This window comes from Hyperolius riggenbachi, chromosome 6, assembly GCF_040937935.1.
Source record: "Hyperolius riggenbachi isolate aHypRig1 chromosome 6, aHypRig1.pri, whole genome shotgun sequence".
NCBI classification, from domain to species: Eukaryota; Metazoa; Chordata; class Amphibia; order Anura; family Hyperoliidae; genus Hyperolius; species Hyperolius riggenbachi.
Window position 1 is genome coordinate 314,465,429 of NC_090651.1, and position 18,788 is coordinate 314,484,216.

An 18,788-nucleotide genomic window follows, 5' to 3' on the forward strand; every position below is an offset into this window, starting at 1 on the left:
TGCTTTGGGGGTGTTTTTCTGCTAAGGGCACAGGACAACTTAATCGCATTAACGGGAAAATGGACGGAGCCATGTATCGTGAAATCCTGAACGACAACCTCCTTCCCTCTGCCAGGAAACTGAAAATCGGTCGTGGATGGGTGTTCCAGCACGACAATGACCCAAAACATACAGCAAAGGCAACAAAGGAGTGGTTCAAGAAGAAGCACATTAAGGTCATGGAGTGACCTAGTCAGTCTCCGGACCTTAATCCACTAGAAAACCTATGGAGGGAGCTCAAGCTCAGAGTTGCACAGAGACAGCCTCGAAACCTTAGGGATTTAGAGATGATCTGCAAAGAGGAGTGGACCAACATTCCTCCTAAAATGTGTGCAAACTTGGTCATCAATTACAAGAAACGTTTGACCTCTGTGCTTGCAAACAAGGGTTTTTCCACTAAGTATTAAGTCTTTTATTGTTAGAGGGTTCAAAAACTTATTTCACTCAATGAAATGCAAATCAGTTGCTATCTTTTATTTAAGGTTATTTTTTCGATTTTCCTTTTGATGTGCTTTCTGCCACTGTTAAAATAAACCTACCATTGAAATGATACTGGTTCTGAGACTTTTCATTTCTTTGTCATTGGACAAACGTACAAAATCAGTGAGGGGTCAAATAATTATTTCCTCCACTGTATGTATGTATGTATGTATGTATGTGTGTGTGTGTGTGTGTGTGTATATATATATGTGTTACAAACACTTCCTATATCTATACAGTGGTTTGCAAAAGTATTTGGCCCCCTTGAAGGTTTCCACATTTTGTCATATTACTGCCACAAACCTGACTCAATTTTATTGGAATTCCACATGAAAGACCAATACAAAGTGGTGTACACGTGAGAAGTGGAACGAAAATCATACATGATTCCAAACATTTTTAAGAAAAAAAAATAACTGCAGGGGTGTGCGTAATTATTCAGCCCCCTGAGTCAATACTTTGTAGAACCACCTTTTGCTGCAATTACAGCTGCCAGTCTTTTAGGGTATGTCTCTACCAGATTTGCACATCTAGAGCCTGAAATCCTTGCCCATTCTTCTTTGCAAAACAGCTCCAGCTCAGTAAGATTAGATGGACAACGTTTGTGAACAGCAGTTTTCAGATCTTGCCACAGATTCTCGATTGGATTTATATCTGGACTTTGGGCCATTCTAACACATGGATATGTTTTGTCTTAAAGAGACTCTGAAGCGAGAATAAATCTCGCTGCAGAGCTCAAAGTTAGCAGGGGCACGTGTGCCCCTGCTAAACCGCCGCTATCGCGCCGCACAAAGGGGGTCCCTTCACCCCCAAACCCACCCCAGCACGACTTGGTCGTGCATTTGGTCGCTCCTGGAGGCTGCAGCCCTGCCTCCAGTCGCGTCTATCAGCGGCGCATCACCGCCTCTCCCCCGCCCCTCTCAGTGAAGGAAGACTGAGAGGGGCGGGGGAGAGGATTAGATGCGCGCTGACAGACGCGCGTGGGGCAGGGCTGCGGCGGTTAGCCCTTCCCCAATGCGGAAGCGCTCCCCCGCATTACGGAGGGGATTTGGGGGGACAGGGACCCTCGTGCAGCAGCGGGATAGCGGCGTTTTAGCAGGGGCACAAATGCCCCTGCTATTTAGGAGGTCTGAAGCGAGATTTATTCTCGCTTCAGACTCTCTTTAAACCATTCCATTGTTGCCCTGGCTTTATGTTTAGGGTTGTTGTCCTGCTGGAAGGTGAACCTCCGCCCTAGTCTCAAGTCTTTTGCAGACTCCAAGAGGTTTTCTTCCAAGATTGCCCTGTATTTGGCTCCATCCATCTTCCCATCAACTCTGACCAGCTTCCCTGTCCCTGCTGAAGAGAAGCACCCCCAGAGCATGATGCTGCCGCAACCATATTTGACAGTGGGGATGGTGTGTTCAGAATGATGTGCAGTGTTAGTTTTTCACCACACATAGCGTTTTGCATTTTGGCCTCATCTGACCAGAGCACCTTCTTCCACATGTTTGCTGTGTCCCCCACATGGCTTGTGGCAAACTGCAAAAGGGACTTCTTATGCTTTTCTGTTAACAATGGCTTTCTTCTTGCCACTCTTCCTTAAAGGCCAACTTTGTGCAGTGCATGACTAATAGTTGTCCTATGGACAGATTCCCCCACCTGAGCTGTAGATCACTGCAGCTCATCCAGAGTCACCATGGGCCTCTTGACTGCATTTCTGATCAGCGCTCTCCTTATTCGGCCTGTGAGTTTAGGTGGATGGCCTTGTCTTGGTAGGTTTACAGTTGTGCCATACTCCTTCTATTTCTGAATGATCGCTTGAGCAGTGCTCCGTGGGATGTTCAAGGCTTTTTGTAGCCTAAGCCTGCTTTAAATTTCTCAATAACTGTATCCCTGACCTGTCTGGTGTGAACTTTGGACTTCATAGTGTTGTTGCTCCCAATATTCTCTTAGACAACCTCTGAGGCCGTCACAGAGCAGCTGTATTTGTACTGACATTAGATTACACACAGGAGCACTCTATTTAGTCATTAGCACTCATCAGGCAATGTCTATGGGCAACTGACTGCACTCAGACCAAAGGGGGCTGAATAATTACGCACACCCCACTTTGCAGTTATTGATTTGTAAAAATGTTTGGAATCATGTATGGTTTTCGTTCCACCTCTCATGTGTACACCACTTTGTATTGGTCTTTCACGTGGAATTCCAATAAAATTGATTCATGTTTGTGGCAGTAATATGAGAAAATGTGGAAAACTTCAAGGGGGCCGAATACTCTTGCAAACCACTGTATATTGCTTTATATTGGTATGTAGCCCAGCTTACCCACTACTGCTTAGCCTAGGCTGATTAGGTAAGCAGGCGACCATGTATATTTTCTACTGGCTTTAGTACGCTCAGTAAACAAACATTCTTCAAATATCACCTGACAGAACTAAATATGTCATCACCTGTAGTACATTTCAGAATGTAAATCAGGTAGAGGAAAGATTTTACAGTAAGCAAACACTGAGTGAAAAACTTGACTAGTAAAAAAAAAAAAAGTAATATTTTTTAAGTTATTTTTCACTATAGTTCTAAGTAGCAAGGATTTGCAACCCACAAGCTTTTGCTCACAAGAGATGATATTGATTTACAATGGAATTGATTACTTCCCAATCAGGAAGCATCAATAAATTTTGTACCACTGAGCTTCCAGAAATCTGTGCGTGCAGATGCATAAGACACTGTACTGCAGACTAGAGGAAGCGGGCAGGTCCCACGAAACGCGTCGCCCTTTCCTGTAACCAATAAAATTATTATCCTTAAACCACCGACCTTAGGTAAAACGGTTTCATGACCCACATTTGCCCATTGCATATTACATTGTGGCACCTCCTCCCATCTCCTCCAAAAAACTCTTACCACTACAAGAACACATCTAGTAAAACAGGATGTTAGAAAGTGAAATTACCCAGCACCACCGGATCACTCGCCACAACTTTGCGAGAACAGAGGTTCAGATAGGTCTGGCTCTATACATGCACGGTTTCCAGGCCCTTTACTGAGATCTAGTGGATAAAGTGGTAGAAAATTGGTCATTACCCAGTTGATTTAAGCTGGTCATACATTTATAGATTGCCCCTTGATGTGGCAAAAAGATTGATCCCTCTGCAATCAGAATCTGATCAGAGAGGAATGGATTCCTACCACACACAGCACATTGATTTTCAGAAGATTCCTTCAGAGAATTGCACAGTTTCATGCAGTACAATGCTACGCCCGTCAGTTTACAACCACTCCTGCTTTGCCCCGTCTGTGCCAATTTTTTCATTCTGCTCGTTCGATTGAATCTATTGATTTTAGGAATGGTTGGATTGTAATTTGATCAATCTGACTTCTTGGGACAACAGATTTCTGCTATAGTTGATCAGCGTGATTGAATTTGCCAGTAATTGAATGGGAAAATCTCAAAATGTAGGGTCACCTTTACGGTTGGTTCACACAATGTAATTTCCAGTCGGATCACTGGGTTAAATCGATAATTTGCGGCATGTGTGATAGTCTCCTAATCGGGAAGGGGGTCGATTTTGTGCAGTACTGATCATTCTTGATTGGGAGCAGATTGGACGTACCAAAATTTGATTAGACCTGCTAATCTGGTGGAAAATTGCATTGTGTGTACCTGGCAAGGGATCAATCTCTTGCTGTTAGAGGCCATTAAATCAGACCTAAACTCAGAACTTCCTCTCTGCTCTAAAAGATGTGCAACAGCATAATGACGTTTAAATAAAACCATTTCTTTGTTACACCTGATACAAATCCTAAAATAAATCTGCAGTGTCTACTTCCTGCTTTCATGGGTCTTTCAAATTAACCACTCTGCCATGGCAGTCAGCTGAAACAGCTGAAGGATCAAATTACAACTTGTGATTAGACACAGATGAGGGGGGAATTAGACAATTGCTAAACTCTCTAAATACAAACAAGAGTTCAGATCCACTTTAATGACCCAGTTTTCCAAGTGTAGTTTATTTTCTTCTAGCTGGTAAAATACATGCAGTGTCTACGAGAGATGGATGTGAGGGGGAGGTGCCCTCTTGTGGCTCCTTTCAGTAATGCAGCTGCATATTCTGTTTACAAGAGGTGACATCAGTTCCCATACACAACTAACCTCTTAGGCTTTTTACTCCCTCCACTGGATCCACCAATATTATTTACTTCTAGTGATATCTTCACTACACTGTTTGTTTTAGTGGAATTAGTGTAAGGTGGTCATTTACTTGCTGAACTTGCTGACTTGTAATAAAGCCATGGGGTTTGTTCTGTTTTGCAGGTATTTGGTAATAAGCCAACCCCAGAAGACGATGTATGCCACATCGATATTGCTGAAGATGACCTTGCAGAAAGTTATTATAAGAAAATTGAAGTAAGCATTAACACACACAATATTTTGGGGTCATTTACTTAACGGCAAGTGGCAGCAGATAAGTGTGGGCAAAATCCCAAATACATCACTTAATACCAAAGTCCATGAGCACAACCCCAATGTCACATCACCGATTTTATAACTCATTTCTTGACCATCTCTATGGCGAACACTGTTAATCCAGCGTGGAAGACTTGGGCGCAGCCGGCGCCACCACAGGCCGTAATAGGAATTGCGACTATAGCCGCGCACACTGAGTAACTTCAGCGCCGTCAGAAGACTGAGCTGAAGTTACTTTTAAAACGCAATAATTCGGCTTCCAGCAACTGCTGGAAGCCGAATTATTTCATTCCCCACCATCCATGGTGGCCTGGAGGGGGAAGAGTATTTAACACCGCCGGGACTTGTGCAGCAGTAGCATCTGCCATATACCGGCTTTATCCTGCGCCCAAGTCTCCTGCCCCGATACCTCTCGTACGCCTCTTTGGGGCTGTATGTTCCAGGTTGTGGAGAAGCGGTGTGCCACGACCCCAGCCCTGTGTCCCTGGGGCTCATGAACAAACGAAGCACAGATGGGTCGGCCCCTCTAAACGTGTAAATATATCTTTTGTTCCATTAAAACCGATGTTACAGTGACAGACCGCTGTTTCGGTCACTGTAACCCCTGTTTTAATGGACTAAAAGAGTTATATTTACACATTTGGTGGGGCATACCCATCTGTGCTTCTTTGGGGCTGTGGGTGATCAGCAACAGGTTATTATAGAATACTATAATTTTTTAATAGAACGTAGTATGGATACAGAGGCGCCAAAAGGATAAAATAACCTAAAAAGTTTAAAACATGAGGAGGCAGTGGTGGACTTACCTCCTCCAAGCAGACACAAAGATTGCCAATGTGTCAAATACAACAAGTTTATTTACATACTCCGCGGGACAATGCAACGCATTTCGCAGGTTTGATCCTGCTTCATCGGGCAATAACAACGGTTCCCTGGCTCTTTTACTGACCACATATGCTATTGCTCCGTTGTAATTTGTAAAGGGTTAAAAAAAACTGTAGAGGACTCCAGGGATGGGTCCTGGAATGTACACATTTCCTGATTCTTGCTTGTGGCTCCCTCTAGGCAGGCAGCTGGGGAAGGAGGATAGTTGACAACCCATGCTTGCAAGTTCCTAAACTGTTCAGGACTCCAGACTTCAATTAAGGCTCCATTTAAATACGCAATGGCCAGGAGAGTTGCAACTCAATGAGTTACATGATCAATCAATTTAAAATATGCCATAACTGCGAGGGTCCATCTGTGAAGGTAGAAAGCATCATCATTGATGGGCTGACCCAGTGTGTATGGGGATGTGTTCTAAAGCAGAAGGGGTTGACTTACCAATGTCACCATCTCTCGCTGCTGCACTGCACGTCGCTCTCCCTCTTTCCAACACTTCTGCCTTTAAAGTCAAACTTCAGGGTGTGAAAGCAAGATCCAGTAACATAGGTAAATTAACCTTTTCTTCCGCAGACTGCGCCACAGTATGCGTCAGGACAGTTTTGCATTTTGTGAAACCATTTCTGCTCATTCCTAGTGCACACTGACCTTATACTTGAGCCAATTATTTGTGATCTGTCCTGCTATCAATCCGATGTCTGTACAAGCCTTTCTGCCCGTTGAAACATGAACCACATTCAGTAGACCAAATTCCTTTATCCCTGTCTACTGTATGGCTCCTGTTTCTCTTCCTCCTCTCCTCTCCATTGGACAATACATACAGCTCAGCTAAGCCAAGTGTGAACAGTCTCTAGCCACAGGTAGACTGTCAGCCAAAGTGATCACAAATGTGCATTTCACCCAGCCAAGCTTATATTCAGTATAGTGCTTTGCCTGTAGCTAATGGATGAAGATGTTCTACAGAAGTCTTTATGGAACTAGAAATTTCAGAGGTGCTTCTAGAAGCTCAACCCCTAATTCCTGGTATCTAATTCCTGCATTTGTCCTCAGGATCTCAGGACATTCCATTCAGAGAAGACAGGCAGAGGACCATTACTGCAAGACTGGCAGGAGACCATGCAGCCCATTATGTGCTCCTACAAATTAGTGGCGGCCAAGTTTGAAGTTTACGGATTTCAGTCAAGGGTTGAAAGTTTCATTCATAAGGTAGGTTTTACAATGTGAGATGACATCCAGCGTGCTCAATTTCCTTAAAGGGTGCTGAAGCTGAAGAAGTCTGTAAAAATGGAGGCTACTGCAATCTGTGGGAATGAGTTTGAGGCTTACCGCTCACTCCCATGCCACTCTGTTCTGCTGCAACGGAGGCCACGTGCCTTGACGGTGGCCACGACTTAACCAACCCCCACCCTGTACTGCTTTCTAGATGGGAGAACATGCCGGGAATGCAGGAGCTCGGGGGCAGGGTCACAAGGAATGGAGGGGGGGAAACGCCCATACTGCGCATGCATGGCCTAATGTGTCAGGGTTAAAGTTGCAACTGCTAATTGGGCCTTTTGCAGAAAAATAGAGCAGCATCGGTAAGCCTCAGGACTCGTGCCCACATATTTCAGTAGCCTCCATATCAACAGACTTCTTCTGCTCGGGTATCCTTTAATGAAATTGGCACTTCAAGTAATTAATTTTCCAAATACTTGGTTAAAATGATACTTGCATCTTAAGCTAATGAAATGAGCAATCTGGAGAGCAGTTAAATACGGTACAGATGCAGAGGATGTGAGCTCGCATTTAGGGTCCTGTTTATAAATGCTGAATTTAGTGGATATTTTGCATCATATATTTCAACGGCTTCCGATCTGGAAGATGCAATGTGAAATCTCTGTGTAATGTCAGCGTGGTGTGTTATGCTAACTGGGTTAGTAGCGCTGGGCCTGTAGTGTCACAAGAGCTGTACTGCTTTTTAAAAGGCCTAGTTTAGGTTCATGTTACTTTTCCTGTTTTTTTGTTTGTTTTTTTTTGTGTAGATATGGTGGAGTATAGTGTTCTTTCTCCTTATTTTTATCACTTGGCTTGCGGGGTTTGCAGTCAATGTCAGATGCAGCTGTACTAGACTTGCAAGAGGTCGGTGACCCACCCTAACTCCTCCTGACATGCGACCCATATGAGGTAGTCAGGGAGGAGCTAAGATGGGAAGTCAGCTTTTATCCCTCCCACCTTCTGTCTTCTACATTTTGTACTGCAGGCAGGGCAGGTTGATGAAAAGTGGTTTCATTAGAAGGATGGGGGGGGGGGGGGTTGTGTCCTATAACATTATCTTTAACCTCCATGGCGTTAAGTCCGACCTACGCTTGGGCTAGCTGCCGGAGAGGATCACATGGCCCCCGGAGGATTTTTTTATAAAATTGTATTTATATGCTTAAGCTAGCACTTGGCTAGCTAGCCATACCCACCCCCCCCAAGTACCACCACTCTCCCCCGATCACGCCCGATTGCCGCCGTTATACGTACCCCCCAGGGATACCGTAATGGCGCAGCCTCCCAATCAGCCCAGGCTTCGCTATGGGGAGGATCGGGACTGCGCATGACGTTGATGACGTCATGTCCGATCGTCGCCATAGCAACGACTGAAGCTAAATGGTGAAGCTGCGGCTGTCGCGGGATCGCGGATGGGTAAATATTGCCGTCGGCGATCAGGGGGATCAGAGCTGTGCCGGGAGACTTGGGGGCCATAGTTAGCTAGCAAAGTGCTAGCTTAAAGGAATACTTAAGTGAAAAAAAAATGATCTTTACTCACCCGGGGCATCCCTCAGCCCCCTGAAGCTGGATGGTGCCCTCGCAGCCCCGCTCCTATCGTCCTGTCCCCGCCGACAGCTACTTCCGGGTTCGGCGACAGCCGCCGACAGGCTGGGAACGCGGGTGATTCTCCGCGTTCCCAGCCGTTATATCACCCTCTATGCTGCTATAGCGTGTATATGTATATATATATGGGCAGCACGGTGGCGTAGTGGTTAGCTCTCTCGACTTGCAGCGCGGGGTCCCTGGTTCGAATACCAGCCAGGGCACTATCTGCAAAGAGTTTGTATGTTCTCTCCGTGTCTGCGTGGGTTTCATCCGGGCACTCCGGTTTCCTCCCACATTCCAAAAACATACGGATAAGTTAATTGGCTCCCCCCTAAAATTGGCCCTAGACTACAGTACTTACACTACATAATATAGACATATGGCAATGGTAGGGATTAGATTGTGAGCTCCTTTGAGGGACAGTTAGTGACAAGATGTATATACACTGTACAGCGCTGCGTAATATGTCGGTGCTATATAAATACTAAATAATAATAAATATATATATATATATATATATATATATATATATATATATATATATATATATATATATATATATATATATATATATATATATATATATATATATATATATATATATATATATATATATATATATATATGCTATAGCAGCATAGAGGGTGATATAGCGGCTGGGAACGCGGAAAATCACCCGCGTTCCCAGCCTGTCGGCGGCTGTCGCCGAACCCGGAAGTAGCCGCCGGCGGGGACAGGACGGTCGGAGCGGGGCTGCGAGGGCACCATCCAGGTTCAGGGGGCTGAGGGATGCCCCGGGTGAGTAAAGATCATTTTTTTTTTCACTTAAGTATTCCTTTAAGCATTTAAATCAAATTTTATTTTTAAAAAATCCTCCCGCGGACGCAGACTCTGAAACTGCGTACCGCCAGGGAGGTTAAACCTCCTACCTGAGGCAAGACTGTTTCATTACCCATGTTTACTCATTGCATACTATATTGGGACGCCTCCTCCCGTTTTGATTATTTTTACAATAGCAGGTAAGACCTGTGTTAATCTACTTACTGTAAGGGGGGGGGGGGGGGGGGGTGAGAAGCAATTTTGCTTGCTGCCATGTATGTGATTACTTTTACATTTCTTAAAGGACTTTCGAGGTGACATAAATAAACTAGATTTACTTCCCTGGGGGTTCCTCCAGCCCCTCTTGGTCACTATGTCCCTCGCTGCAGCTCCGTTCTTCTCTCCAGTCCCGCTGGCTGCCTCAAGTACCGCCACCCCCTGGCAGGTCAGCGTTTTCTGTGCAGGCGCACCTCCACATCATCCAGATAGTATTGCATCTGCACAGTACTACTGCACAGGCGCAGTATGCTCTCAGTGATGGGGGCATGCGATGAGGGCCCAGGCCTGCACAGAAGAGACCAACCCACTGGGGTGTCGGCAGTACTTGAGAGCCTGGCAGTGGGACCAGAGATAAGACCAGAGCTGAGGCGAGGGACAGAGTGACCACTAGGAGCTGGAAAGAGCCTAAGGTAAGTAAAACTAGTTTATGTCACCTCGTATGTCCTTTAAAGTGGACCCAAATTAAAAATACAATATTTCAGAAATAAAATCTGTTTTCTAAATTATAATAATAAAAAGCAGCCTTTTCGGCTGCATGATGACAAATATAAAATATTTAACATTTATTGGAGGAACCCCTCCCTTCCTTTCATATTGCCGGGACAGAATCCGGCAAACTGGTGGAGTAGGTGGTGTCCAGCAATGGAGGAATTGCTAATGGCTGCCCCCAGTATAACCCTAGTTATGAAAAGAGAATGGTGAAAAGCATGCACTGAAATGCTCGTAGGGTTGAAGGAGTGTTTATTTATCTTTGTATGTGTCAGTGGTGCAACTAAATATTTTGAATAAAAAAAAAAGGTTTGGTTTGGGTCCGCTTTAAGGTCTCTGGGATCTACAAGAGCAAGTAAAGTTGTATTCATAATTTATCTAATTCCTTGAAACGTACAGGTTTCTTAATTTTACCTGGAAATCCCATCTGACGCATATCAGTGGACAAGTCCATTGACCACGCTAAAATGTATTAAATGAAGCACAAACTTGTCTGTAAAGAATATAGATGAGTAATATGAGCTTACATGCACAGGACAAAAATTGTAAATATTATTAGATAGTGACATCCAGCTGACAATTAATTTTTATGGCTTAAGAGTTGCTAAAGAAGGTTTGAATGTGTCCCTCTAGCTGCTAATCACCGATGACTGCAGAAACATATACCGTAAAATCGTGATGCTTTGCTAAATGGCATTCCTAAAGCAGATGGGCTATATTTTCTAACGTTATCTGTTTCCTTTCAGAACATCAAAGACATTTTGCTAGCGGGACACAGGCAGGCTGTGGCTTGGATGGATGAATGGTATGGTAAGTGGAACATTTCTGCTTTGTGCAAAACGTCACTGCTTCATAGAAGATTTACCCAAATCAGTGCGACACAATTCCTTATAGTAAGGATTCAGAGAGGGGGGGAATAAAAAGATGACAGGGAAATGCAAGTACTGTATCTGTGTATACATGTATACATTCCTTTATTTAGTGGGACATTTGCATCTTTAACAAAAATGTCATCCTTTTTTCTACTATCATACAAGTTCCTAAACCTATTCTAATGTGCTCTGGCTTACTGCAGCACTTTCTACTATCACCGTCTCTGTAATAAATCAACTTGTCTTTCCCCTGTCGGATTTGTCGCCCTGTGTCTGAAAGGCTGCCAACTCTTCAGTGTTGTTGATCTGTTATGCACACCCCCCTCCAGGCCCCCTCTATGCACACTCCCGTGTGTGTTATTTAGATTAGGCAGCCTCTCTGCTCTCTTGTCAGTGAGCGAAGAGAGCTGCCTTTTACAAGCTAGATAAATCGTCCTCTGAGCTGTCTGGGCTGTCACATGCTGAGGAATTACAGACACGGAGCTGTCTGCAGGAAGAAACAATCAGCCTGTCACTCTTCAGTGGATGAGAGCTGCAGGGGGAAGGTAAAAACACTGATGAGCTCTTGAGATTCAAAAGGAAGGGTGTATACAGCCTGCTTGTGTATGGATGTATTTTCTATGTGTGGACATACTGTACATCAACCTACTTCCGGTTTTGGTGGCCATTTTGTTTGTTTATAAACAAACTTTTTAAAACTGTTTTTGACTACTTTTAATGCGGTGGGGAGCGGCGAAATTGTGACAGAGGGGAATAGGAGATGTCCCCTAACACACTGGTATGTTTACTTTTGTGCGATTTTAACAATACATATTCTCTTTAAAGCTATCCGAGACCAGTAATAAAATCTATCTTTACCTACCTGGGGTTTCATCCAGCCCCTAGAAGTCATGTGTGTCCCTCGCCACAGCTCCAGTCTTCTCCCGGTCTCGCTGGCAGCCTCTGCAGTATCATCAATTGGGGACTATGGCGTTTTCTGTGCCTGCCTGAGTGCGCCTGCAGAGCACACCCACGTCAGCAGGCGCAGTACACTCCCAATAATGTTGGCATGCCTGCACATGCGAAGAAGATGCTGACCCATTGGGGGTCGGTGATACTGCAGAGGCTGCCAGTGGGACCGGGAGAAGACTGCGGCGAGGGACACATATGACTTCTAGGGGCTCGAAGAAGCCCCAGATAAGTTAAGATAGATTGTATTACTTGTCTCTGATATCCTTTGACCTCCCTAGCGGTATCATTACTTCCAGATTTTAGGGTCTAAGCGGTACAATTTTTTCACACACTTTAAGACCCTAAAAGACAAAAAAAAAATGCCGCTAGAGCAGGCCTGGCCAATGTTTACGTGTTGTGCAGACCACGGGCCACATTCTTAAAATTCCACTCCTCCCTCCCTGTAAAATTGCATGCGGGGAATTTGAAACTCACCTCGCTTACGGAAGTCCCGCGTCGCATCTCCATGGCAACAGGGCATCACACGATGTGACGTCAGAGCATGCCAGCGTATTATACAGGCTTCCTAACGTCACGTCATGTTATGTACTGTTGCCATAGAGACATGATGTGAAACTTCCGTGAGCGATGTGAGTTTCAAATTCCCCGCTGCCCGCGTGCAATTTTACAGGGAGGGAGGTCAACCGCTTGTCTCTCACTCCTTCCCTCTAGTATTGGCACGTCCTGGTGGCATCATTACAGACACGACCTCTAGTGCTGGTCATGTCTGTAATGATGCCACCAGGATGTGCCAACACTAGAGGGAAGGAGTGATGACCAGATCAGTGATAGTGGCTGCAGCTGCTACTTACATTCAAGAGCAGGACACAGGACACAATGAGGACGTGGGGGGGGGGTGCTGGAGAGCAGCTGACAATCCAGGATGAGGCGAGTGATAGTGGCTGCCGCTAATTACTTTCATACAGGATCAGTGTAGGAGGACACAGGGGAGTGCAGGGAGTCCCCAACATAGCAGCGGATCTTCTAACAGTTGACATTGGAAAAACTTTGACGAAATTATCATGAACTTTATAAACCTAAGTTACAATAACTATGCTACATTTCATAAAGTTTTGTTCCTTGTCGGACCTGGACTTAAGATTGGAATTTAATACCTTAGCTTAGCTTGGGGGGGTTGACTGTAACAAATTAAAAGCAATTTCTCATTCTAGGAATGTCTCTAGAAGATGTTCGGAAGTTTGAGAAGAAACTTCAAGAAGAAACAAACACGAAAGTCAATTCCAATAAAAAGTCTGCAGGTGAGCGAAGAATTTTATACAAGAATAACCCCAGCCTGAGAAATATGTATCCTGACCTTCATGTTTCAGAGTAAAATACTGGGGTTGGGAGCTTGATCAGGGTGTGCATAGCTCGGGGTCCCGCATGAGCAGTAGCCGCCGACTGGCGGTGACCAGCCAGCTTTGCGGGGGTCACCGCCGCTGCTGGCCAGAGGGGATCAGGACGACGTCGTGGGCACAGTAAGAGTCCAGGGGACTGGAACAAGCCTCAGGTAAGTTAAAATCCATTTATTTATTTTTTTATTTTTGGCTTAAAGGACATCCGAGGTGACATGATGAGATAGACATGTGTATGTACAGTGCCTAGCACACAAATAACTGTTGTGTTCCTTTTTTTCCTTCTCTGAAAGAAAATCACGTATGCAAGTGACAGTTTGGGACCGGGTCGGACTATAGTGTAACCCTCACTGATAAGGAATTACAGCCATAAAACACTTTCCTGGTTCCACTCCCACTATAATTGCTATAATCCTGTGAGCATCTGAATTCACATATGCAAGTTAAAGGGGCACTATGGTGAAAAACTGTAAAATGTTAAATTATTATTTACAACTCCATATAAGGTGTACATTTGTCCCATAGTAAATTTAAAATTTATTTTTTTTTCTACTACTACTACCTATGTAGTTGTCACTTACAGTAGGAATTGAAATCAACCAATTCTGAGCCTCTTACTGACTAAGCTAGGTTTTGGACTAGTTTATATCCCCATGGGAGATTCTCAGGATTTTTTTTTATTTCCAAAAGCACTCCTTGAATGGCAGGGGTGCAGTGCAACTGCCAGAATAGTGTGCAGGTGAGTAGGCAGCCTGCCTTGCATATTTGTATAGATCCTTTCTATGCAGTGCTTTTGAACCCAATAAAAGAAACTGATAATCCCCCATGAGATGGAATAATCTCAAAACTTAGAGTAAGAGACTCAGAGCTGTCAGGTTATAATACCTACTGTAAGCGACAGCTATGTAGAAAGTAAATAAATTACAGTGCATTTACTCTGGGACATGTATGCATGTGTACATATGGTTTTTACATTTTACATTTTTTTTCACCGTAGGGCCCCTTTAAGCAATTTTAAATAATATTTGCTGTTCATCCTAACAATTATGTAGAGTTGAAGTGAAAGGATTGCTTATTTCTCAACAAAGGTGACGTTTCACTTTAAGACAGACAGATGCATGAGATGACAATCGCACGATCCAGCTATTTTTGATTGTTAGTGGCCTCCTATGTATGGAAGCAGCAGTTGACCGCTATTTTGAATAATACAGCTAGGTCACCATTGACCTGAAACTTAAAGGACATCTGACCTAAACAAGGCTACCTAAGATAAGTACAGAGGTATGTTCATGCTGGTCAAAGGTTCAGACAAGAAAAGGTATTCTTGCAGCAACTTTCCCTCCTATCACCCTCATATGCCTTACTTTTTCCTGCTTTATTCATTCCCCTTAAGAGGATGAACTGGGGTGGAGAGGGGTTGGAGGGAACATTGTTGCAAGCCTGCCTCTTCCTGTCTAAAAGATTAGACTTTAGCCAAAAGTCAAAATTTCTAAGGAGTGACTACAGGGACTGGAGGGAACGAGGAGAGGAATGGACAGGGCACAGAGGTATGCTGATCCAGAATGATCATACTTCTGGGCTTACCTAAAGTAGCCTTGCTCGGGTCAGGTGTCCTTAACTTCCCTGGCGGTAAGCCCGTGCTGAGCACGGGCTAAGCCGCCACGGAGAATTGCTCAGGCCCTGGTGGGCCGATTTGCACAATTTTTTTTATGTTGCACGCAGCGAGCACTTTACTAGCTGCGTGCATAACTCGATCGCCGCCGATTCGCCGCTATCCGCCGCGTTAGAGGCCCCGACCCATGCGCAGCCTGGCCAATCAATGCCAGGCAGCGCTGAGGGGTGGATCGGGACTCCCTCTGACGTCACCCCGATCGTCGCCATGGTGACGGGGAAGCCAAACAGGAAATCCCATTCTGAACGGGATTTCCTGTTTGCTCTGATCGCCGGAGGCGATCGGAAGGGGTGGGGGGATGCCGCTGCTCAGCGGCTATCATGTAGCTAGCGCTATGCTAGCTACATGATTTAAATAAAAAAAACATTAAAGTGCTGCGCTGCCCCCTGGCGGTTTTAATAGACCGCCAGGGAGGTTAAACACCTTCACATTGTGTATATAAGTATTTATGGTGAAAGGACTCGGTTGTTTATTTTGGATTTCACACCCAAAGGTTAGCTTTCTTTTAAAGGCCCACTATTTTGAAAATCTGTAAAATGTAAAATACATGTATATTAGTTATACATTTGTCTCAGAATAAAAAACCCTATTAATATTTTTTTCCTATTATCCTGTGACCTACAGTAGGCAGTACAAATGTGATGGATCTGACAGATATTGGACTAATCCATCGCCTCACAGGGGATTCTCCACAATTCCTATATTTTCAAAATCACTCCCTGGATGACAGTGGCACACTCCAACTGCCAGAATAGTGTGCACAGGAGGACTCTGACTTTCCAGCACCATTGTAAAGGTCCTTATCCAGGGAGTGCTTTTGAAAAGAATAAAGACAATACTGAGAATTCCTCATGCAGAGATGGACTAGTGAAAAACCCATCAGATCTGTCTGATTTTTACAGGCTTCTATAAGTGACAGCTACATATGGAAGAAGACATGGTGCATTTTTCTCTCGGACTTGCACATTTTCTTGATAGTTATCCTTCAAGTTTATGAAACCAGTTTTTCACTAAAGCTAACAAAATTTTAGGATGCATTAAAAGGGAAATTAAAACTCGAGATGCTAGCATAATATTGCCCCTGTTTAACTCTCTAGTAAGGCCACATCTGAAATATGGAATTCAGTTCTGGGCTCCACATTACAAAAAAGATATTGCCGTTTTAGAGCAGGTACAGAGAAGAGCAACAAAATTGATACGTGGGATGGAAGGTCTCACTTACCAAGAGAGGTTAGATAAACTGGGTTTATTTAGTCTGGAGAAAAGACGCCTTAGAGGGGATCTAATTAACATGTATAAATACATGAGAGGGCAATATAATAGCTTGGCGGATGCGCTTTTTGTCCCTAGGCCTTCTCAAAGGACTAGAGGACATGATCTGCGCATGGAGGAAAAACGGTTTAGCCATTTATTTAGGAAAGGGTTCTTTACAGTAAGAGTGATTAAGATGTGGAATGCATTGCCACAGGAAGTCGTTATGGCAAACTCTATACCTGCATTTAAAGGGGGCTTAGATGCTTTCCTTGCGTTGAAAGACATCCATGGCTACAATTACTAGGTAATGCCTAATAATGTTGATCCAGGGGTTTTATCTGATTGCCATCTGGAGTCGGAAGGAATTTTTTCCCTTTTGGGGCTAATTGGACCATGCCTTGTAAGGGTTTTTTTGCCTTCCTCTGGATCAACAGGGATATGTGAGGGAGCAGGCTGGTGTTGTACTTTGTACTGGTTGAACTCGATGGACGTATGTCTTTTTTCAACCAAAATAACTATGTAACTATGTTATTTATGTATGTGAGGTCTTTGAAGTAAACCTCTCAAAATTTTGTAGATTGTAGGTCCCTTAACTGAAGTTGTTCTGGAATACAGTAAGACATTTTAATCAAGGATTTTTTCCCTCCTTCTTTTGTATGTAACCTACTCAGGAGCTTCTAACAACACAGTTTTATTGGAAACCTATTTCAAATGTTCTTTACTCGTCAAACTTTAGGTCTGGGAAGGAGCAACCTCACTTACAATTCATGTTTGCATGTTGAGTGGAATAAGACCGGGTTTGATGAACAAATTCTTGTGATATGATCCTTGTCTAGATTCCTTAAAGCTATTAGTCCTCCTGTATCTCATTTAAAGAGGAACTCTAACCAGGATTGAACTTCATCCCAAATAGTAGGTGATACTCCCTTTCCCACAAGAAATCTTTACCTTGTCTCAATTAGATCATTAGAGGGGTCTTCTGTATTTCTGATATTGTGGTGAAACCCCTCCCCACAGTGTGATGTCATGACCGTAGCCTTGACAGTTTGCTGTCTGTGAACCGCATCGCATTGTGGGAAATTGCGGCTTTTCCCAACTGCCAAGCAAGCAGTATCTCCCTCTGTCCATAGAACTCTCAGTAACAAACAGATCACCTGGCAGAACTAAAGATCTCACCCCCTTTTATAAATTTAAGAATGTAAATCAGGGTGAGGAAATATTTTACAATGGGCAAACACTGACTAAATTATCTACAAATGAATATTGTTAAAAAAATATGCAATTTTGTTCATTGTTCTTGTCACTGCCGTTCCTCTTTAATCTTCTGCATCCTATTTAGGTATATATGGGGAACTTCTGTAGTCCAAGAACCAGAGTATCGCCTCTAAATAGCCATGCTAAATAGTCATGTTAAAGCTGTGCTGAGGACTCTTCCTTGTCATAGTAAAAAATTTATATCAGGCCTTGTTCCACTCAGGAGACATCTGCTCTGGTTGAAATGAACTCTCACACTGTTGCATGTTTAGTCTTTCCTCTACTCTATTCTAACTTCATCTCTGTGTTTTATTTTATATTCTGAAAGTTTTTGTTCCATTCTTTTTTTTATTTTAGATCCAAGCAATGAAAATATGGGGAACCTTGGCACGGGGAAGCATTCAATCAACCGGTCAACCTCTTGGAATAATGGAACAGAGCCATGTTCTTATGCAGCTACCAATGGGAGTACAGACTCAAAACCACGACCAAGACTCCCTTCAGCTCCAGAATAATACTTGAAGAAGATTAAATTTGCGTAATGAATATATATTGAGGAACAAGCCTAGGAGTTGTTGCTATGGTCTACTGAACAAACTATTTAACAATGTGCTTGATGGGACAATAATGTCAGATTTTCATTGTTTACCTAGAGCTTTAGGAGCTGCAGAAGAGTTTGAAAGGCTTCAGACTTGAACTTGTCCATGTACATTTGCAGAGCACAATGTGAGCTGGTGCAATTATTTTGATGTTTTTAAGGATTTCTATCCTTTGGTTGATGCTTAGATATATACAATGTGCTAAAGGGTTTTAGGAAGCTTAGTATGGAACTTTATTGAAAAGCATATGGAATTGCAGTGTGAACACAACCACTGTACCACCACCCAGAATTCCGCACAGATCTGCAGCAGATGGTGGGACATAAATGTAAATATGTGGCATTTTACTGTATGTTTTTACAGTGGAGATGTCCGTGCTTAATTGTAACCATGTTAACCTTAAGTTCTCCAAAATTAAGAAATTAAGAAAATATTGCAGATTGCTGCTAAGCGAAGATTTAGAAGAATGCCTGACAGTTGGACAATGGGTTGATGAATGGCAACCCAGTGGAG

At 43.7% G+C, this 18,788-nt stretch overlaps 1 protein-coding gene across 1 annotated transcript in view; it reads left to right on the forward strand.

Moving 5' to 3' along the window:
- Nucleotides 1-18,226, forward strand: part of LOC137521696 (cytoplasmic phosphatidylinositol transfer protein 1-like) — a 343,380-nt gene extending 325,154 nt beyond the window's left edge. Inside the window, exons 8-12 of the mRNA XM_068241316.1 lie at nt 4,820-4,912; nt 6,905-7,060; nt 11,026-11,089; nt 13,314-13,400; nt 18,034-18,226. Of these exons, the coding sequence (XP_068097417.1) occupies nt 4,820-4,912; nt 6,905-7,060; nt 11,026-11,089; nt 13,314-13,400; nt 18,034-18,191 (558 nt within the window). The 3' untranslated portion in view covers nt 18,192-18,226. The remainder of the gene's footprint in view (nt 1-4,819; nt 4,913-6,904; nt 7,061-11,025; nt 11,090-13,313; nt 13,401-18,033) is intronic.
- Nucleotides 18,227-18,788: the final 562 nt, after the last annotated feature.